This window comes from Ciona robusta, chromosome 12 (assembly GCF_009617815.1).
Source record: "Ciona robusta chromosome 12, ASM961781v2".
NCBI classification, from domain to species: Eukaryota; Metazoa; Chordata; class Ascidiacea; order Phlebobranchia; family Cionidae; genus Ciona; species Ciona robusta.
Window position 1 is genome coordinate 2,772,085 of NC_143246.1, and position 23,382 is coordinate 2,795,466.

Consider the following 23,382-nt stretch of genomic DNA (forward strand, 5'->3'; position numbering starts at 1 on the left):
ACCGGAACAATAGCACGGTATTTATTTGTATAAAAATAGTAAAAAACTAATTGTTTGTAATATGTTTAATTATTTTCTATTCTTTATTGTTTTTGCAGATTAGACAAACAACTTCATATGATTGAAAGGAAATGTAATATTCCCCATGGACTTGACCTCACTCACGGTGACATAATGGTTCATCTTAAAAAGGCCGTAGGAAAAAAAAGATCAACTTTGCTTTCAAAGTTGGAAAAGCAAAAAATTGAGCGCCGCTTTCTCCTTACTTTGATAGGAAAATATCCAAGTAAATAGAAAATTATTGATATATGTTGGAAAAGCAAAAAATTGAGCGTCGCTTTCTCCTTACTTTGATAGGAAAATATCCAAGTAAATAGAAAATTATTGATATATGTCTCTGGAATAAAGTTTATAACTATCTTTAATCCATAGCTATGTCTTTTTTAGTGGGTCAAGCAATTGCTAAGCGCATTCTACAAAATGTCCAACGAGTAACAGCACTAATCAAAAAGTTTTTAGTGCAATTCAATGAACTGTCCGAGCTGCCGTGTAGCAATGATTTGCCTTCTACATTGACTGTTGAAATTGTTTTAAACCCGGATTTATCACCGTCACCAACTGCTTTAGTGGAGGACAGCATGTTTACCGTTAAGCGAACACTTGCTGATGAAGAAGTACAATTTTTAAAAAAGGATATGGCAGAAATTTTAAAATTTTACATGCAACAAATTAACATTTTAAATAGTTTGTGTGAGAAAAATCCAGAACTTCGGCATTATATTCTGACTCAGCAAATGCGGGTAAATTTGGTTCATCAGCAGTTAAGCGAGGATTTTGAACAATATATTGAGGATAACTCAAATCAACACACTCTTGAGGACATGGAAGTTAACAATGATAATCAGGAAGGACCACACATTGAGGAACTGTTAAATTGTTTTAGTGATGCGGACCCAGCAGATGATGAATAAGTTTTTGTTTATAATTTAATAATTTATACCCTCTGTGTAATTCAATTATAATATACATATAGTAGGGTGGGGGAAGATGGGGCTAGCACAGTCGGTTAAATTTGGTAGGTTAACTACAAGTTGCAGAATACTGCTAATGTAAATATATTTCAATTTGGAGTCCCCCCCAACATTGTAGTTTTGTATGTTTTCATTGCCAAACTTTGAAAGGTTTACTCTTAATTCAATAATTTATACCTCAGGGGTTATTCAAACATAAGATACTGATATAATAAAAGGATAATATATGGTAAATATATTCGAAATTCAGTCATTTGCACTTGGAGATAATTTATGAGAAGTGGCTTGTGCAAAAAATATTGTAGCACTACCCAATCTGTAGAAAAATGTAAATTTTAGTAATAGTTATTATCAATTTTCTGTTATTACAAGTTAATCAAATATTTGTTTCATATTAAACCGCTTAATGTTACTACTTTTAATTAATGCTAATAAACCAAATAATTTATACTTACAATATTTCTCATTAAACAGTTCTTGGATCATTTTTCTTAGCTTGCCGAGTTCTGGTTTTGTGTTTTTTTTTAATCTAAAACAAATGAATGAATGTTTCACAAATTGTAACTAGAAAATGCATGTTTTAGTTTTATCTAGTTTGTGCATGTTTTACACTGTTTAATATAAACAGAAAGGGTAGCTGAACACTTGATCTGACTTACTATTTTCATGGTTTTCTGACGTGCCTAAAATAAAGTCTATTTGTTTTTCTTGATCAGAAAAAAAAGCTACACCATCAGAGGAACCAAAAATAAGCATATTTCCTTGATGGTAGCTTAACCCCCCTATCTTCACATCCAGCTGTTCCAATGCAGTGCACTAAACATAAAAATGAATACAACCACAATTCTGGTTATATATAATTGTTAATTCCAAATTACTCTTACATACTTGTCAACAACCCGAACCATCACTTACTGAATTCATGATTATTTTTAAATGTTTTTCTCTTAAAGTTTTCTTTGCCTTTCTGTCAATTCTTTGCTGCCATCTGTACTAATTTTTGTCTTCTCATTCCATTTGTTTTTTTCGCTTGCACAAATTATTCCAAAGTGCTCCATATGTTCTTATATCTTATATAAGACAGAATAATTAATAAATATTACCCTATGGCTATGATACTTGTGTAAAACTATTCATATTAAAGTATATAGACTACAAATTATGCAATTGGAAAAGAATATTCCCCACTAGATGACAATATTTTATATGAACTTTTAACAGTTAATTAAAAATAATCTCCCCACACATTTATAATTACCATATAGCTATTTTTTACATTTGATAAAACAAATAACAGGCAAACAAATTTAATTTTGGTAGGTATGAGTAGTTGATGACACCATGTGTAACTATTATGTGGCAGAGTAATTGAAGGGCTAGCATCATACTATTGAGCGTGTTGAGTGTGGGTAATTCCCATTTGTAAGATTTACACCATACGATTCCTATTTGTAAGTTTCACACCATTCGATTCCCATTTGTAAGATTTACACCATACGATTCCCATTTGTAAGTTTCACACCATTCGATTCCCATTTGTAAGATTTACAGCATACGATTCCCATTTGTAAGATTTACACCATACGATTCCTATTTGGAGTGTAGACTTCTTACCAACCTTCTGGGGGGTTGGCAGTACTGATTGCTGCCACAAAGCGATGGGATCGTCGGTGTTAAGTTGGGCGTATACAATACTATACAGGCAACATAGGATGAAGAATTTTAGCTTGTTGTACCTGACTGCAATGCGGAAAATGATAGTGCAATTGCTTTTACATTTTATCTGTTTGATAAATCGAATTGCTGTGTTTAACTTCTCCACTAAACTATTTTTAAACTTAATGTTTATGAGCGGATAAATTCATTTCTTTATGAGAGGTTGCACTGTTATATCTAACTGTAGAAGCATAGAGATAATTATTCAATCTTCCTAAAAACTCCAAGATAAAACATGCTAAACTAATTTATGAAACAGAAGCTACAGCAATATTTAATAGTGATTATACGCAAATTAACAGTGACGATTTCATTACTTTCTGAAAGAGATAAGCACCACCAGTCACTGCAAATTTGGGTTTGAATCCTACGGATGGGAATCGTACAGCAACCTTTTGCGTATGCTTTTAGGCAAGATATGTAACCCAGACATTTTTTTAAAAAGTGATTAACGGCACAGTCACATAACACATTCATACCATAAGCGAGAACAAAGAAAATGAAATGAAACACCGCTGTTATAACAAATATCATTGCTCTGCCATGCGAGAATAAATAAGCATCAACCAGTCAATTACTGCCTTTAATTTTCAAGTGCTAATGAGTGTTATTTATTAGGAAATATAAAAGATTTGAATCAGCTTAAGTATTACCTTTTCCTTTTAATGTCGCACAGAACATGTTGTACCCAGTCGATTGTCTTCGGGTCAGTTTCTGAAATTGTGAATAATTTATAAGTAATATAATAATAAATGTTTATTAAGCAAAGCTGGTTATGTAATTAAACTAAAAGGAAAATCCGCTTAAACTCTTTCATATTAGTGTAAACGTTTGTCACATTATTTTTATTTGTATGCCTTGCACTAAAAATCATGCCAAAGTGCAAGAATAACACCTCAGTCACGCGAACTAACTATTCAACGCTTGTTCCCATTCTATCTGTTTTTTTTTGGGGGGGGGGTCCTTGACAAGCACCTGGGATTTAGGCTAGATTTGGCCTATTACCCCAACACCTGGAAAGAGTCACCACATTTTTCAATTTAGTGTATGATTTTTTGCTATTGATATAGCTTATAATTTGGACAACCCATTAGTAACCACTGGGTTGGAGCAATGTCCGTTAAGTGTCTTGCCCAAGGACACATATGCCGTATTAGTATCGCCATCGAGCATCATTTTTCGGCAGGACTAGGTGCCCTGCGAACATTGGCGTGAGTCTTACAGATACAAGTGCACCAAATGGAAATCGAATAGTGCGACTCATTTACAAATTAAAAGCCTATTGCCACCACGTTAACAATATTTTAACATGGTTTCCCTTCAGACTTCAGTTACAATAAAACAATTACCCCAGCGGGCACTCGACGTCTTTTCGACGTACGGTTTTTAGTCGAAATGAAGTCGCGACGTCTTTTGGACGTCATGGCCAGATTTGGTCATCCAAAATACGTTTATATGACGTCGATTGTATGTCTTGCTTCTACGTGAAATTTAGCGACGTACCTTCACCGTCTAAATTGTGGATAAAAAGGGTACACAGGTGGACTGCATGCAAAATTAAACAATTAATGGACGTAAAATCTTGGTTTAATAAAACGTCGTCGACAAAAGGCCTAAATTAAACGTCTATTAGACGTTGAATATTGGTTTCATAAAACGACGACGAAAAAAGGACTAAATTAAACGTCTATTAGACGTTGAATATTGGTTTCATAAAACGACGTCGAAAAGGGGACTAAATTAAACGTCTATTAGACGTTGAATATTGGTTTCATAAAAAGACGTCGAAAAGGGACTAAATTAAACGTCTATTAGACGTTAAATATTGGTTTCATAAAACGACGTCGAACAAAGGACTAAATTAAACGTCTATTAGACGTTGAATATTGGTTTCATAAAACGACGTCGAAAAAGGGACTAAATTAAACGTCTATTAGACGTTGAATATTGGTTTCATAAAAAGACGTCGAAAAAAGGACTAAATTAAACGTCTATTAGACGTTGAATATTGGTTTCATAAAACGACGTCGAAAAAGGGACTAAATTAAACGTCTATTAGACGTTGAATATTGGTTTCATATAATGACGTCGAAAAATGGACCAATTTAATCGTATGTTAGACGTTGAATATTGGTTTCATAAAACGACGTCGAAAAAAGGACTAAATTAAACGTATATTAGACGTTGAATATTGGTTTCATAAAACGACGTCGAAAAAAGGACTAAATTAAACGTACATCAGACGTTGAATATTGGTTTCATAAAAAGACGTCGAAAAAAGGACTAAATTAAACGTATATTAGACGTTGGATATTGGTTTCATAAAAAGACGTCGAAAAAAGGACTAAATTAAACGTATATTAGACGTTGGATATTGGTTTCATAAAACGACGTCGAAAAAAGGACTAAATTAAACGTATATTAGGCGTTGAATATTGGTTTCATAAAAAGACGTTAAAAAAAGGACTAAATTAAACGTATATTAGACGTTAGATATTGGTTTCATAAAACGACGTCGAAAAAAGGACTAAATTAAACGTCTATTAGACGTTTAATATTGGTTTCATAAAACGACGTCGAAAAATGGACTAAATTAAACGTCTATTAGACGTTGAATATTGGTTTCATAAAACGACGTCGAAAAAAGGACTAAATTAAACGTCTATTAGACGTTTAATATTGGTTTCATAAAACGACGTCGAAAAAAGGACTAAATTAAACGTATATCAGACGTTGAATATTGGTTTCATTAAACGACGTCGAAAAAAGGACTAACTTAAACGTCTATTAGACGTCGAATATTGGTTTCATATAATGACGTCGCAAAAGGGACTAAATTGAACGTCTATTAGACGTTTAATATTGGTTTTATAAAACGACGTCGAAAAAAGGGACTAAATTAAACGTATATCAGACGTTGAATATTGGTTTCATAAAACGACGTCGAAAAATGGACTAAATTAAACGTCTATTAGACGTTGAATATTGGTTTCATAAAACGACGTCGAAAAAAGGACTAAATTAAACGTATATCAGACGTTGAATATTGGTTTCATTAAACGACGTCGAAAAAAGGACTAACTTAAACGTCTATCAGACGTTGAATATTGGTTTCATAAAAAGACGTCGAAAAATGGACTAAATTAAACGTCTATTAGACGTTTAATATTGGTTTTATAAAACGACGTTGAAAAAAGGGACTAAATTAAACCCGTCTTCTGGACGTTGAATATTGGTTTCATAAAACGACGTCGAAAAATGGACCAATTTAATCGTATGTTAGACGTTGAATATTGGTTTCATAAAACGACGTCGAAAAAAGGGACTAAATTAAACCTATATGAGACGTTGAATATTGGTTTCATAAAAAGACGTCGAAAAAAGAACTAAAATAAACGTATATTAGACGTTGAATATTGGTTTACTAACAAGACGTATTTAAAAAAAAACATTTAAATGATGGTACAATTTACTTTCGCGACTGTAATGCATGTGCTATACAATTAGTATAACGTATATGTTTTTATTTGATGACTGTGGCCTAATATATAATATCGAAGTCATGAATGAATGAATGAATGAATGAATGAATGTAACTTGCTTTATCCTCGCGTGGCCGGAAAACGACAGTCGTTATCACACGGGTTTATCACCTCGTGCCAGCTTACGAGTTACCATGAATGTTACTTTGTGGGTTTTTTTGGGGGGGGAGATTTTTTCTTTTTTTTTATGTATATGGCGGATAATTTGGACAACCCATTATAGTAACCACTGGGTTGGAGCAATTGCCTTTAAGTGTCTTGCCCAAGAACACATACGCCCACAATGGTAGCAGCGACGAGCCTTGAATCCATTACCACCGGGTTGGAGGCAGGCGCGCTAACCACTTTTCCACGGCGCCGGACTCATATAGGTTTATATAGGAATATTCAATATTCCCCATTATTCTGCGCGGATATAAGGAATTATCTTTTGCTCTTTTTTTGGTTTGGACAAACGCCAAACGCAAAATAAACAACTCGAAGCAGAACCGCTTACGAGCGACACCTCGTGAATACCAGCACTGTAACATCAACAAGCCGAGAAAACTCGCTTTATTGGTGCATTTCGAGCAAGACGAATTTAAAAATAGATAAACAGTCGTGTACACTACCCACACGTCTCCAATGATCCCTCAACACACCGATTACACATACTTAAAACCGTTTCGTCCGGTCGTAAAACGAACACCAAAACACTTTGCGGTGTGACATGCTAACAACGAATGGGTTGTTATCATCGAACAAATAAAATCATATTTTAATATCATACCTACAGATGACAAAACACCACTTGATACTTCAGCCAGCTATTAAAATATCGATCTTGTATCCCTAATAACGCCCTTTGCCAACGCACCGCTTCTTTATAATGACCATGATGCTTTTAATTAGATCATTAAGGCCCATCATGCCTATATGTCTTACCATTGCAACTATTCATATTAGGACGCAATTATTGTGCGATCGTACGATATTACCACGCAAACAATATTATATTCCGTCGTTTCTTTCGCGCTGATGCTTGATGCTCTTATTATTTCCTCAAGCCGCCGACAGTCATCTTCTACCCTTCTAGCGGAGGCCTTTCTTGCGCAAGATTCCTCTAATACTGCAGATGTATACCAGGTGCCTCATCGTATACCAAGCGACAAGCAACATGACTTTACATATTCAGCCTACGGGTTTTCCGGTCTTCTCAAACTTCACAGTTTTCTCTCGAGCATGTTTCATGATCCTCAAACCCTGGTCACTATAGCGAGTTGTTCTGATAATCAAGACAAGATATTTCAAAATGACAATCGGAATTATATTCTTCCGCCTACTGCGGCAAAGAGGCTCACACGCTGTAAACCACTCGAAGCCAAACCTCTTATGAGCGACACCACGCGGGTTTAAACATTTTTGCAACAACTGCACAAGCAAACTCTCTTCGACGTTTTTTGATAAGGGTCAGTTTCAAATTTGAAAATCCCCAGTATAAAAGGGTTGTGGCGATGATCTGGCATGACCCAGGTCAATGTGAAACGTAAGAAAACGTGACCTAACACAAAACGTGGTTATTTCCTGTTACGGGTAACCTGTGGAATATATGGTCTTAATATGAATAAAGGGGTGTAACGTATATATTCTTACGTGGCAAGACATCGACAGCTGTTATAATACGGATTTTTTCTGTTTCACATACCTCGTGCCCGCTATCGAGTTACTACATATATGTAGCTTTGTGGGTGATTATTCTTTTATAGTGTAATTTATATAACCCATTAGGGATCACTGAATTAAAGCAATCGTTGTTTTGTGTCTTTGAACAAAACGGCCTACGCCTAAAATGGTAGGATGAGCGTCCAGCAGCGATCCGATATTCGGAAGAGTCCATATATAAACGCAGTACGGACTCTGATTACAAGTACAACCAATCGATAAAAACTTTGACGTCACATCATCAAACACCTGCTCATTGGTTTATTACTTGTGTACTAACCAATCAGAGATGCCTATTTTTGGCGGGAATGACATACGCAACAATGCAACTTTATTACGTGTCGGAATTGAAAATCCTGACGGCACCCGTAGCTTCCTTCTCGTCGTCTGGTTTCAGTTTTAAACCAATGTTCGGTGCATGCGCGTACTCCATTGGAGAGCCGGTTTTGTATAGTCGTCGTGGTGAGTGTTTAAGTTTAAGATTTTCTACCTTTTCAGTTTTTATGCAGAATGCTTTTTTTTAATTAATTTAATCGATATCTGATTCATGTTTGTGAAGGATGGCATATTATAAGCGATATAGGTATATGAAAAAACAAATTGCCAAAATTGTCGATTCAGATTCTGACGAAAATTTTGATAACTGCAATGGTGTACTTAAACAGAACAAAAGTGGTTCTAAATCAGTGACTTCCAATGCTCCAGAATTTTTTCAAATAAGTCATGCGCAGTCGAACACTGATGATTTACGAGAGGTTGATACTGACACTAATTCATATTTGTATACTTCTGATACTGATAGCTTAGGCAGCAGTTCTGATGAGGATAATTGCAATGTTCCTATGCCAACTCAAAAAAACGCTGTTTGTGCTGAAATGAATAGTTCTTATTCTCGTGAAACTAATTCATTATCCAGAGAATTAGCGGAGTGGTCTTCAACCCACCATATTACACGATCAGGTTTAAACGGTCTTTTATCTATACTACGTAAACAAGGTATGGATCTGCCTGCCGATTCGAGAACTGTTATGCATACTCCTAGACATGTTTCTACGTTGTCAAAGTGTATGGGTTCTTATATTTACTTGGGCTTAGAGTATGGTTTATACAGATGTCTTGATTTGTATGTTCAAAAATCACCGTCAGTGGAAAGTATCCTGCAGATTAAATTGAACATTGATGGTCTTCCTTTGTTCAAATCCTCCAATTCACAAATATGGCCAATTTTGTGTTATTTTGCTAACTTTCAGCCTTTTGTTGTTGCATTGTTCTATGGCAATTGTAAACCTAGTCCAATAGAAGAGTACTTGTGTGAATTTTTAAATGAGTATCATAAACTCAAAAATGGTTTTTCCTATCAAGGCCATACGTTCTATGTGGATATTTTAGCATTTGTGTGTGATGCTCCAGCTCGAGCATTGATAAAAGGTATTCGCAATCACAATTCCTATTACGGTTGTGAGCGCTGTACTGTAAAAGGTACGTGGTGTGGCAGGGTAGTTTACAATGAAAAAGTAGATTCAGAGCTGCGTACTGAATGCCAATTTAATAATCAGGGATATTCTGATCATCAAAAATCTTTATCACCACTTGTTAGATATGGTATTTCTTGTATAGATGGATTCTCCTTGGACTATATGCATTTAATCTGTCTTGGAGTGGTACGTCGCATCTTAATGTTTTTAAAGAAAGGACCAAAACCTTCTAGATTAACTGTTACTGTACGAAATATTTTGTCTAATCGATTATTGTCATTACGTGGAAGGCTTCCAAGAGAGTTCGCGCGACAGCCAAGAAGCTTGGATGAGTTAGATAGATGGAAAGCCACTGAATTTCGGCAGTTTTTACTTTATACAAGTATTGTCGTTTTGAAAGGTGTTGTTAGCAATCAAATATATTTCCATTTCTTAAGTTTAACAGTTGCAATGATAATTTTACTTCATCCTGGTGACTTTAGAACAAAAAAACTTGCATACGCTAGAAAGCTTTGTAAATACTTTGTAGAAACTAGTCAGACAGTTTATGGTGAAACATTTACTGTGTACAATGTTCATTGTGTAAGACATTTAGCTGATGATGCTAAATATTTTAAATGTTCTTTACACGACATATCTGCCTTTCCGTTTGAAAACTATCTTCGTACCTTAAAAAACTTGGTTCGTAATTCAAAAAGTCCAGATGTGCAAATAGTGAAACGACTGTTGGAACTGCAAAATGTTTCACCTTCTTTAGAGTGTAACCCTATCTCAATATATATATCAACTTCACTTAAAGATGGTTGTTTTTTGTTACATTCTAGGCAGTTTGCAATTGTGAAAAAGCAATTATCGAAAGATTTATTTTTATGTAACATTTTGTGTCCTTCTTCAATGAGAAACTTTTTTGATGTTCCGATTCCTTCAAAAATTCTGAACATATATTTTACTTGTAATCTTAAGTCCCGAAAATGTTGTAGGCTGTGCAGAAATGAACTTACTCAAAAAGTAGTCTGTTTGCCATATAAAACAGGGTATGTTTTAATCCCACTTTTACATTTATCTGTAAATTGTTAAAAACTCCATTTCACGCTTATGCCATTACTACAGTATGTATATATATAATCTATAATCAGGATGGGAAAAATGTTTTTACCTTGCGTGAAGGCTTTAATAAATCTTGCTTAACTTAACGCAGGTTTGAACCATGCTAACACTTGTTTATATGTTCAGTGTGCGTCGCTTTGTAGCGTTAAAAACAATGTCTATACAATACCAACGGTCGATTGAATACCAGAATGTCCCTCACAGTAAATGCGCAAATGTTATCTGAAGCCAACACACAGGCATGTAAAAAATAAAAATCCGGCCGATACCGGTTTGCATTTATATTTTTCCGGCAGTTTTCCCGGCGCGGCGCGTGTGTTCTGACGTCAAATTTTGCCTCTCTATCTAGCCCCGCGTTCGTGTGCCGCTTTCACCATGTACGAGGCTTTTGGATATAAGCCAACGATTTCTTCCCCGGTCCTTCGTAGCGTAAGAATTTAATTAAAAACGTGTCAATCATTGAAAGTAATAACAGACGCTAGTTTAAGCAAGGAATACTCTACTAGGATTGCTACTTTAATAAAACTGTAAAACTAATCGACGATTACCAACTACAGTTAAAAAAACATGTTTCTACCTGCAACTAATTTTCTTTGTAATAATAATTACCGGGAATTTAATAGTGCTTTAAGATTGTCTGTGTTTTATATTCCGTAACACGAGTTGAAATATTTGTTCGTATTGTTACGTATTACATTACATTAGTCACAATCCCTATTATGGCGCAATCAAATACCGCAAGTGCATTACGACATAGCTAGTAATGTTACGTCACAATTGCCATTGTCTCCGCATATATGCCGGATTTATGATAATATAAAGCTGTTTGTTACGTCAGAACTGCACGAATAGGTAACTTACGCATACGTTAACACGAAACGAGATGTTACGCAGCCGGCCAAGTAAATAAATTCCGGATTCCCACGCCGGCAGTTTTTAAAAAATCCGGCCGATGCCGGCGGCATCGAAAATAGGCACTTTTTACACCGCTGCCAACACACTTCCCTAACACATTAAATGCATTCAACTGCTATTGTGAGAATAATCGGCACAAAAATAATTTACGTGTTACTTTGAGGTTGCCAGCAAGATGCTTTCAATTTTTAGGTTTTTCCCAGCCTGACTAAGAATCTGTTAAATTTTCTTAGTTTTGATTTGTGGCATTTCTTTATTGATTTTGATTGAAATTTATTGCTGTATAAGTATGTTTGTATTTGTTTCAGAGGATAAAAGCTACTGAGATATTAACAGAATTAAAAAATAATGTTATTAAAAAGATGGGTGTTGGCAGCATGGAAGGAGGGCAATGTTGAAGAGGAGGGGGTAATTCCACAGTCTTGGGTAAATTTATTAGAAAACACTATTTGGTGGCCTACACAGGAAAAAAATTCCTTCAGATTATTAGAAAAGGAAGTTCCTCCTGCAGAAAGCTGGCAACAGTTTAACATTATAAAAGTAAAGTTTTCTTCAGGTAAATATGTGACAGGAAATACATGTACAATGTGACAAGGAAGGCATTTCCAAAAAAAACATGAATTTAATTTTAAACAGATAATAAAAGCGACTGCGAAAAGTACAATGATACATCGGCTGAAGAAACAGACGTCTCAGAGATAGGAATCAGCGATGTTCGTAAACGCAAACAAAAACAAATGACTGACTATAATTTATTCTACATAGTTATTAAAATATTATTCATCTGGGATTTTTAGATTATTCTTCTGGGATTACGGAAAATGAACATGAACCTCCTACGTATAAAAAGGCTCGAATTGGTATATTTTGTTATTAAATTAATTTTGTTACTGCTTTTAGGTTAGATTAATATTATTACCTCTGCTACAACATTTCTGTTGTAACAGTTTTGCAATACATTTTTTGCTGCTGATTCTTACCCTGTATTTGTTGCAAAAGCCTAACTTTTGTTATCTGAATATTTTCATAACTTTTACATTCTCATAACTTTAAACTTGGACTAAAACTACACACCTTCCACTTCATAAATCATTTGTTTTCTCAATTAGATCCTGGAAGTTTTACGTTGCCACCACTTGACAATGAAGAAAGCGATGACGATACAATTCCCGTATTAAGTGATAATGATCCTGATCGTGAAGATAACAATTGCTCATTCATGTCCAGCTGTTCCAGCCCCGCTTGCTCATCAGTTTTATCTGCGCCAGGTTTGATTTCCATTGGTATATTTGAGTTGGTGATTTTTCTATTTTAGTACCTATTAATTGGTGTTTGTTGCATCATGTACTATTAGAGATGTGCCGAGCCAGAACTCAAAAGCTCGTGTCTGAGCGTCTCCTTTTTGACGCTCGGGTGAAATCTGGGCCGAGCGCTGAGCCTTATGTTATTGCTATAATGTTGCTCGCAACATTGAAATACTGTGAGATAGAAAGGTTGTTAAAACTACGATTTTATGTTTGTCGCGTGTTCGTAATTATCAGGTAACGAAATCGATCGAATAACAAGCATTGCCGTGTTGCATTTTGAACCTTTTTTTGTTCAGTTGTTACTTCACATGTCTTATTGTAACATAATTATTAATTATGACATTTCATAATGAATAGGAACGTATTCTCAAACGCCTTTCTCCTTGATGACGTCATAGGTGCTCGGGCTCCTGACCCGAGCTTTTACGACCTCAGCACATTCCTATGTACTATAATACAGTGTAAAATAGTGTTTTTTTGCAAGCTATAACCTATAGCATGTTTTTAATAAAATTCAATCACTGACTGTTGCAGCTTCATAAATTTGTTTTATTTAACCAGTTTTCTTTGTATTATAAGCAGCAGATCTCAGAAAGCATGAAAGGCGTGCACTGTCTGATTCAAGTGAGTACAGACTTAGTGTAAAGTAGCTTGTATAATTTTACTTCTCTCAAAATTTAATAGAATTTCAAAGAAAGGTGTTTTCTCTCCTCGTAGAAATACGAGATAATCTAAAGAATATTGGTGGAACAGTTCAACCTTCAGCTCTTATTAACATTAAACCCGCAGAAAATGCAGAACAACTGAGAGAGCTTGAAGCAAGCATGGAGATTAAAGAAAAGAAAGATAGTCTTGTAAGAAGTAAAATATCTCTTTAGTTAAATTGTGCTAGGAAAAATAGTCTAGTGAACTGTTGCTTCTTTTCTCACATCTGTTTATTTGTTTTAGATTGCACAACTGAAAGTAACAGGGGGTGTAAACGAGAGGGATTGTTTGCATGCGATTTTTAAAAAGTAAGTCAAATTGTTTTGAATTTTGTTATTGCTATATCAAGGGTGTCATATTTTCTCAATAATGTATTAAATAAGGTTTGGGTGTGGTCCCTTTTAACAAGTTTCTTTGTTTATATGAACAATTGTTTGAAGCTTAACTGCTTGTTCACTTTGTTTTGGTTTAAGGAAGGCTTGACTAACTAATTAATACAAACCTGTAAAATTGAAACCCTGTTTTATTTAGATTATTCTCCAATCGACTGATGTCACGCATGAATTTAAATGGAACCAATGGAAAAATAGCTTTCACAAACTCGAATCTGTATGAAATTGTTTTGGGTGAGTTTAAAAAAATAGTATGGTGTAGGATGACTCCTTGAAACATGGTTTTAACTTTTCTGTTTACAGAATGCGTGAGGGAAAGCTTTCCAAAGTTTTCCGACCAAGAATACAAAAGTCGTGTAGGAAACTACCTGAAGCATGCTCCTTCCCGTAAAGGTGGGTCCATTTCTGATGAAAGAATCAACCTCACACAGTAGAATGTTCAGAAGAAAAAAAAACCTTATTCTTTTAAGTTAAAACATTTTCATAAAATAACAAAACAAACAATTATCATTGTAAGCAACAAAACAGTGTTCCCAAAATTATTATATAAAGCAAAATCTTTACAGTCAAGTGGGGTAATTAAAAACAGAAAACATAAACTTTTCGATTTTGAAGTATTAAATAAAAAAAATTATTTTAGTCTGGAAGAACAATATTTATTATACCTTGATGTCTAGAAAAGATTTGTAATTTTGCATTTGGACAGACTGTCACATAGTGCTTTCTAGTTTGATCAAACGCGATATTACCAAAGTGTACTTTAAACTATTAATACCAATCATTGCAATAATGTTAAACACAGCGACAAACTTTTTTTATTGTGGGCGGCGGCGTGATGTATTTCCACTTCCGGTACTCTACGCAGATGCAAAAAGTGCATATGAGTATAAATTTTTTAGTCAAATATTACACTTTTTCGACTAAAACACCCCCTCGCTCACCTTGATTACCGTATCTTAATATACCGGGATTACTAAACCTAAATAATCTAAAGAGCTGTTCTTAAAAACTATTTTAATTAAATAAAAATAGAAGGAAAAAATTATCGAACGCTTCCCTTTGCCCCCCTATGTACATCGTTGGGTCATAATTATATAATTTTTGGTGCCTAACTTAATTAACGTGGAATTAACCCTTAAAATACGAGAGGCTAGTCTGATAAAAAGGAATTTTGGGGAAGGGTAAAAACACATGTTTAAAGTTTAAACCTAAAGCTCTATAAGTACCAAATAAATTCAAATGTTTGCAACAGCTTGCTTAACCCTTTGGTGACGAGATATATTTTAAGAAATTTCCTATTTTTAAACCGACTCACATTTTGCTCTCTAGCGGCACAGGCGTTTGTGGCAGCCAAAAGCGATCAATTAGACCTTTGTTCTTTGGAAAATTTGCTACATGGTATTTTGATTTTTTTAATGATGTTATCAAATTTTGAATGACGTCTAGAGCCCGACCGATATTGCTTTTTTTAAACCGATACCGATATTTTGTAAATTTCAATTGCCGATAACCGATATTTTAATGCACCTAAAAACTTGACTGAATAAAACCGAAAAATCTGATGTAGCCGATAAAATTCAAACTGCAGGCTTAATTATTATTAATTAGTTGTTAGTGAACTTGTAATTAATTAATTGGTAAATTTTTAATTGTTTTTAAATAAATTTTACCTCCTCTCCATTAAACAAACATTATATTTATTAGCTAATGCAGTTTATTCGTGTATCACGTTGACGCTCAAGAAAGACGCATAAGTGACCTAAAGTAACCTCGACGTTACGCGCGCCTGATAAACATGATATGCGGTGGACGCGTGATCAAACGCTTTGACCTAGTTTAATACGTTAGATTGTTACGAACAAGTTGAATTAGCTATGCGAATGAGTTTACGTTTATGAACAAGGTAGCGCTCTGCATTAATTCTTACGTACGCACGTTGCTGGCCATCTGGTTACTTAGCGCTGATAATATCGGTCATTTTATGCTCTTGCCGATAATCGATAAATCACCAAAAATGCGGCCGATATATCGGCAAAGCGATAATCGGTCGTGCTCTAATGATGTCATCAGAAATCTTGTATTTATGTGTAATTTGAGTTTTTAGGGAAAAAATACATAAGAATCTAGTGCAAATTTGATTCCTGGTATGTTTACTACCTAACTGAAATGATTGTTTGACTTGGTGACGTCAAAGGGATTAATTACGTCACTTATAACCTGATGACGTTATTTTGTGAAAGTTTATTTTCGCTAAAATCTTAACAAAACTTGCCAAAAACGATTTATTATGAATGTAAAAGTAGAAACCACATGTAGAAGCAAAATGAAGTTAGATAATATACACACAAAAACATAACTTATGTAAAAATTGCTTCATAATACCTAAAAAACTTGTAAAAACAGCTGATATAGCCTTTTTTACGCAAAACCGCATTTTTAACCGGTGACTTAAACGGAGAAGCCTCTGAGCAACATAGAGATTAAATAAAATCGCTTTTATTCGGAATGACGTTAAAACCTTAATTTTTAGTCAGAATATAGACCCATTTCTTAAGAAATCATGGTTTTCAAATCAAGTTTGGTAAAAACTTTTAAATGCTATGATGACTTTTTCAAACGTTTTATTGGTTGATAATTCCTTCCTCTTTCAAATAAAACCAACTGTAAGAACTTTTACCAACTATGAATAAACTTTTTAAATACTTGTTTCAAAATGCATATTTGCATTACTCATCCCTAATGAGTTAATTCATATTATCACCTGACATTACTTAATTAGCGCGTTAATAATGTTATCTGAACTAGCGAAAAAAACAAACACGTTTAGTTAAAGTAAAAATGTTAGCAAAATTTATGAAATATACATATTTACAAATTGTCTTAAATAATTTTTTATAACTCGCATGCTGATCCATTAGAGTTATGCTCCTATTGTAATTGAATAACACGATAAATTGTAGGTATTTTTATTTTAGTTTTTGTGTATTGGTTTTACTTTATATATTTAACCTTTGGGAATGCTCATTACCAATGACTGTGCTGTTCTTTATTCTGTTTTTTTGTTAAATTTTTGGTTTTTATTGATAACCAAAACGACTAAACATTTGTTCTTTGTCATATCACCATTACGTTAACAATAGTTTTTCGTATTGTATCACAGATTCACACCATTACAGCAGTGATTGTTTATATGTAAAATGTCTTTGTTCATTTCATTGCCACCATGAATCTATTTGTACATGCCACCATTCGAATTTCTTAACTAGTTGCAACTAAAATTTCTGTTTTTTCATTGTATATCACAACACTAGTCCAGTACTCCAGTGAATTGGAATAAATAAATATCAAATTTTGTGAAAAAAAGTTCACTGAAGATGTTCCAATGATTTAGATAGATTATAGAACATCACAACAACGTAGTAATGCAGACGTTGGAATGACGTAATATTGCAGACGTCAGAACAACGTAACATCGCAGACGTTGGAATGACGTAATATTGCAGACGTCACAACAACGTAACATTGCAGACGTTGGAATGACGTAATATTGCAGACGTCAGAACAACGTAGTAATGCGGACGTTGGAGCGACGTAATATTGCCGACGTCAGAACAACGTAGTAACGCGGACGTTGGAATGACGTAATATTGCAGACGTTGGAATGACGTAATATTGCAGACGTTGGAATGACGTAATATTGCAGACGTCAGAACAACGTAGTAATGCGGACGTTGGAACGACGTAATATTGCAGACGTTGGAATGACGTAATATTGCAGACGTCAGAACAACGTAGTAATGCGGACGTTGGAACGACGTAATATTGCCGACGTCAGAACAACGTAGTAATGCGGACGTTGGAACGACGTAGGGTTTAAGTGGTCACAACAACGTAACATTGCAGACGTTGGAATGACGTATTTGTTGCACACGTTGGAACGACGTAATGTTGCAGACGTCGGAACGACGTGATGTTGCAGACGTCGGAATGACGTAATGTTGCAGACGTCTAAATGAAGTATATATTATAGATATTTCGACGTCTTTTTGACTTGCGATTTCTTGCACTTTCGACTTCATTTCGACCGAAATTTCGACGTCGATAATTGGTTACGTCTGGACGATTTTAGGACGTCTTTTCTACGTTACTGTGCCCGCTGGGACAGTAATAACAATTAAGACAAAAGGTAGGGATATTACAACAATACAGTGAATACAACCAAAATGGGTTAGTACTATATCTAATATACATTTACTACATATATTTGTAATCACTAATCAGTAAACATACAAGTGCACCAAATGGAAATCGAATAGTGCGACTCATTTACAAATTAAAAGCCTATTGCCACCACGTTAACAATATTTTAACATGGTTTCACTTCAGACTTCAGTTACAATAAAACAATTACAGTAATAACATTAAGACAAAAGGTAGGGATATTACAACAATACAGTGAATACAACCAAAATGGGTTAGTACTATATCTAATATACATTTACTACATATATTTGTAATCACTAATCAGTAAAGAACTTAGTTGTAAGATCTTTGGCATTTTTAAGGTCTTGATTAGTTGTTATTAAATATTAATTATTATTTTATTATTATTATTAGAAAACCAAATCTGTTTAACATAACTTTAAAAGTAATTTTATTACTTCTCAACTTTTCGTGAGGGGAATGCCCATTCGGGACAACATGGCTGACCTACGACCTCACGTGACAAAACTCCATGTTAAAACTTTGTACGCATTAAGCGTGGATATATTTAACATATGTTCAGTGTTACTTAACATGGCCGCTACAAGCGAATAAAATCAGACGGATCGGGTGCCCTGAATGTTGGTTGTTGCAAAATGGCCAATGAGTGCTTATATGTTGCAAATGGTTATTCCTGAATAAATATATTTTCTTTGTTTGTTAGTTTATAAAAGATGTATAGTTTGAACAATGTAATGACATTTTATACCTTTTACGTAAAAGCCCAACGCATTTGTTGCGACATTTCTTTTTGGTGCTGATAGATCACCCAGATCAACAAACCCAAGAAATTTGTTTGTGTTGGATTGGAAAACTAGTTCCTCTAAAGACTTTTACAATGACGTTTTTTGAATGTACTGTTGTTGTATATCGATAAGATCACAACCTGATTTCGGTGATCAGTTATTTTGCCAGGTTGGTAGATTCTAGCTTTTGTTCATTTCTGCGAAGAAATTGGAAATATTTTTATAAACTATCAAAAATGAAAGTCAAACTAAACCTGTAACGACGCAAAGTTGTCAGAGATGGCAAAATAAGCAAGCTTGTATCCTGTAACATTCTGTAAGCTTGTGGTCCTTTTGCATACAAAAGCAAACAAAATCTGTTGGTTTAAGTGTGTTAGGTAATGCATGCCCAAAGTAATGTTTGCTCTAATACCTGATAAGCTCACTGTGGTAACGATTTTTCTTTTTCTCTACAGAATTAAGGACTTGCTGTTCATCCCAAAAGATTTTACCGAAAGTGTCTAGCTTGCCGGATTTTTGAACTGTGAGACAATGAAATAGTAAGTTTAGCAAATATAGTTTGAAACCTCAGTTATAAGTTAACCTGCAGCCATACCCTTTTAAATCTTTACCTTCCTCTTCTGTCAAAGTGACTAACTGTTCCGTTCTGGTTAACATTTTCCTTACTTTACATTGTAGGTTCCCAAATCTGAAATTATTTATCTTTATATAAAACAAATAAAATTTCTTCAAATAAGTTACTCACCTTAAATTAGCTTGGATTAATTGTAGTTTTAACACGTGAAGGAATTGCTGTATTTGGATCCACTCGACGAAGAGGCAGCTTTTTGTACTTTTTTTCCTAACTCTCCTTTGCCAGTTTGCATTTATTGAGTTGATAGGTCACTCTTGTGCATTCACTACAACTGCTTTTGGACATTTCCTCCATAACAAATATTTGACTGATCTGATATTTGAAAATATTATGCTCAATAGTAAATATTTGTTATGTTTGTTTACAGCTATGCAATAAAACGGGAAACAGACCTTGTTGCAAGCAATATGGTTTTTGAACAGGAATTTTGGAAGGGTTGGCAAGATCGGATTACATTGTGATTCACAACTTCTGCACTGGAGTTTTTCGTACAGCAAAGATCATTTGGTATGCCATTACAAATTCTTTGTCTTTTAATATATGTTTTAAAATTTCTGAAATGCTCTGCTGTCAAGTCATATGATTGAAGTTGTATGCAGCAGCATGTCCAACCATAATATAAAATATTTTTTTCAAAATTTGATTTTATATTAATTGTATAAATAGGTTGATCGTACAAAGAAGGTTGTTTTATGCAGATCCAGTTGGGGTTGTCTTGAAAATCCAATTTATTAGCATTGCAATATTTTTTGGCATCCAATTTGAACTTTAAGAAGGAGGTATACTCTGGTAAAGGCTTTCTTGTAAATGGTGCCTTCCTTTCTATTTTTTTTGGTTCTGGTGTTGGTCTTTGGCTGATTTACTGTTGGCAATGCACCAACTTTAAGTTGTTTTGAACATGTACCTAAAGCAAATGCCGATTAAAAGTGCGGTTAACAAACCAAAAACCTTTATTTAATTTAACGACTTACCCATAAGAAAATCGTCTGAAAGAAAGTGCTTTTCGCAGATTTTCACACTCTGGTAATGGCTTTCTTGTATATGTTGCCTTTCTATTTTTTGGTTCTGGTGTGGTCTTTGGCAGATTTACAGTTGGCAATGCACCAACTTTAAGTTGTTTTGAACATGTACCTAAAGCGAAGGCCGATTAAAAGTGCGGTTAACAAACCTAAAACCTTTATTTAATTTAACGACCTACCCATAAGGAAATCGTCTGAAAGAAAGTGCTTTTCGCAGATTTTCACACTGTCTCTTTTGAAAAGTTCTTTTATACCCTGATTTGCTCTCATTTCATACACAATTTTTTCCAAATTTTGAAATCGTCTGAAAGAAAGTGCTTTTCGCAGATTTTCACACTGTCTCTTTTGAAAAGTTCTTTTATACCCTGATTTGCTCTCATTTCATACACAATTTTTTCCAAATTTTGGGCCCATTCAAACTGTTTCGATTTGACAAACCTCTTAGCTGGCACTTTATATAAAGAATCCTCTGGGCGCTTGCTCGGTCAAGTTGGAATACAACATTGTTTCGACATTATATAAAGTAATTAGCATTAAACAGAGTGATCTAATATATACCTATGTAAATATTTTAAAACACTAAAATGTAAATAATAATATATTTAAAAGCAACAAATAATTTCATTTCCTAATTGCGAATATTTAAGTTCTGACGTAATGCTGTTCTGCCTTTTCCAATTTTATTAGAACTTGACTGAAAGAGTTGTGTTATACGCCTGGCAAAAGAATGCCCTCTTGTACGAACGTATTTTTCAATCAAAGCTCCAATAATCTTCTAAAGTAAGCCATTGATCAATACAGCCATGCTTGTCTTCTCCTATAACCTCTTCTGCAATTAACACTGAATCTAGTTTCTCATTCTGTTGTAATTCTTCTTTTACTTTAATTTCTGCTTCCGTGAAAATTTTCTTTCCTGCATAACTTAAACCCCAGCAATTTTTAAAGGTTACTGAGCTTGGACCTTTCAGACTCAGCAACTCCTGGTATATAGTTTTGTAATAAATAGTTCGCAAAACTCTTCCTCCTATATATACACATACCACTGCTCCAATTCTGTTAAATTTTCAAGGTTTCTATACGTTTCGGGCACAGATTTTTTAGTTTTATGGTTTATTATAATAGTTAAAAGTTCAATCATTACTGTTATATTAAAACACATTTAGGTCTGTTGTGTGAAGAATTTTCATGAAATATACTGCGTGAAATTTTTAGGTGAACTGTTTGAGTTGCAGACGTGAAGTATTTTGGAGGCCATTTTGCTCCCTCCAGTGCGGTTTTCCAGAAGCTTTGCAATTGCAGTTCCGTAACAGTTGCAGCGGTTGTTACGGAATGTGTTTTGGCTTGATGTGTCTGCAATCCTCTTTTTGTATTAAAGTTTTTAAGCATATATTGCAGTCAAAGTTTGCTTTAGCAGTTTGGTCCGTAATGTTTATTTCAACCAGAATTTGTTCCATCGTATCTTCTAATTTATTGACAAAAGAGTCCATAATGAAATCTATGTATGATTAGCAAAAATATGTCTTCTACGCAAAATCTGAGTTAAGACATATTCAAACATTAGGCCTGCTTGATGTGGTGCCAACCAACAACGCTCCCGATTCCTAAAAGAGCAACTACAATCCTGAGGTTAACGTTCCGAACGTCCTTCTTTTCGAATTTTAGTATACGTTCAAACATTTTTCCGACTGTACCTATACTATTTTTATTGATTCTATAATTCGTTATTACGTAAACAATTGATGTAAATATTTATATGTAACTGCAATGAACCGTAACACGGCAGAACATTCTGATTGGTCAGTGCGATTGTGTCCAAAAAGCGTGTATATATAAGCGTTGATCAAACCACCAAATTCAAAGAGCACTGACCACGGAATGTTTAATTTCCCCCCCGACCTCGGGTGCTGCGGTCGCTATACAATTATGTTCAACTAACCAACTATAACATACACAATTATGTTCAACTAACCAACTAAGTTACATTAGGTTAGTTGAACATAATTGTGTAACGACTTTTAATTTATTGCTATATAGCATAAGTTGGATGGTGAATAAATTGGTGAATGTAACGTATATACAAGGGTCGAATTGGTAGCGTGCATTTTTCTATTTGTTCAAATTTGACGCATTTTAGGCGAGTTTTAACTACTCTTTATTTTGCTCCTATTACAAACGTTGTTTCGTGTTTTAAACATTTAACAACGGTCTATGGTTGTGTAACGTCAAAATCACCTCACTGTATAATGATGTGTTTGGTTGTGTAACGTCAAAATCACCTTACGGTTTTAATGTGTTTTCTCCGTTTTGTGCTTCCTTTTACGTTATGTGGCGTTTTGAGTTCTTTCACGTGTTTGTACTATTTGTTTTCCTCACATTCCTTCTCCCGTAATTAACTATTGGGCGTATATTGTGTCACGTGAGCGGCTGCAGGCATACCGAGGCGCAGCCGCTTAGACAAGCGAGATCGTGGTCAGTTCTCTCTCGGGCTTCTTACTGTGTGCAACTGTTTAGATTTCTCTGCATGCTACCTTTTAGTTGTGTCCTCAGCAAGTTTTATATGAGTTGTGTTTTAAGCAAGTTTTATACGTATACACGGACTACCAGTTTTTATCGCCTTCAATTTACGTATACACGGACTACAGTTTTTATCGCCTTCAATTAAGGGGATGTTATAATATCAGTGGGATTGTGAGTAGGTCTAGCGGTAGGCCGTTAAAGCAGGAGTGGAAGATCTGACATATTTGCGGCGCAGACGCCGCGCCGCTTTTCCTCAGGCGCCGCGCCGCTTTTTTTTAGGCGCCGCGCCGCCTTTTCCTCAGGCCCCGCGCC

General features: G+C 34.7%; 1 protein-coding gene and 1 long non-coding RNA gene across 6 annotated transcripts; one reads left to right on the forward strand and one right to left on the reverse strand.

Annotated features, from left to right (window-relative positions):
* Positions 1-992: 992 nt before the first annotated feature.
* LOC149726475 (uncharacterized) lies at positions 993-3,523 on the reverse strand. The gene is made up of 3 exons (XR_016386299.1): positions 3,401-3,523; positions 1,487-1,560; positions 993-1,347 (listed from the first exon to the last, which is right to left on the reverse strand). It is a non-coding gene; the product is annotated as an uncharacterized LOC149726475 (long non-coding RNA).
* An 8,713-nt stretch (positions 3,524-12,236) lies between these two features.
* Positions 12,237-17,254, forward strand: LOC149726476 (uncharacterized). Of its 5 annotated transcripts, none has more exons than XM_089890877.1 (7): positions 12,237-12,347; positions 12,597-12,755; positions 13,377-13,418; positions 13,479-13,648; positions 13,743-13,807; positions 14,031-14,125; positions 14,195-17,254. In XM_089890877.1, exons 2-7 carry the CDS (start codon positions 12,707-12,709, stop codon positions 14,323-14,325), a joined length of 552 nt encoding a protein of 183 aa, XP_089747003.1. In that variant the 5' UTR covers positions 12,237-12,347; positions 12,597-12,706; the 3' UTR covers positions 14,326-17,254. The 5 variants fall into 5 exon arrangements, with proteins under 5 accessions (XP_089747003.1, XP_089747005.1, XP_089747006.1 ...); XM_089890879.1 differs by having other exon boundaries at positions 13,512-13,648; XM_089890880.1 differs by having other exon boundaries at positions 13,584-13,648.
* The last annotated feature ends 6,128 nt before the right edge of the window (positions 17,255-23,382 follow it).

Excerpts from the sequence above, each read along its gene's own strand:
- LOC149726476 (XM_089890877.1), top strand. The coding sequence starts at position 12,707 with ATGTCCAGCTGTTCCAGCCCCGCTTGCTCATCAGTTTTATCTGCGCCA. Across the intron at positions 13,419-13,478 it reads GCGTGCACTGTCTGATTCAA|AATTTCAAAGAAAGGTGTTT; the intron begins GTGAGTACAGAC and ends AAAATTTAATAG. Across the intron at positions 13,649-13,742 it reads AAGAAAAGAAAGATAGTCTT|ATTGCACAACTGAAAGTAAC; the intron begins GTAAGAAGTAAA and ends TATTTGTTTTAG.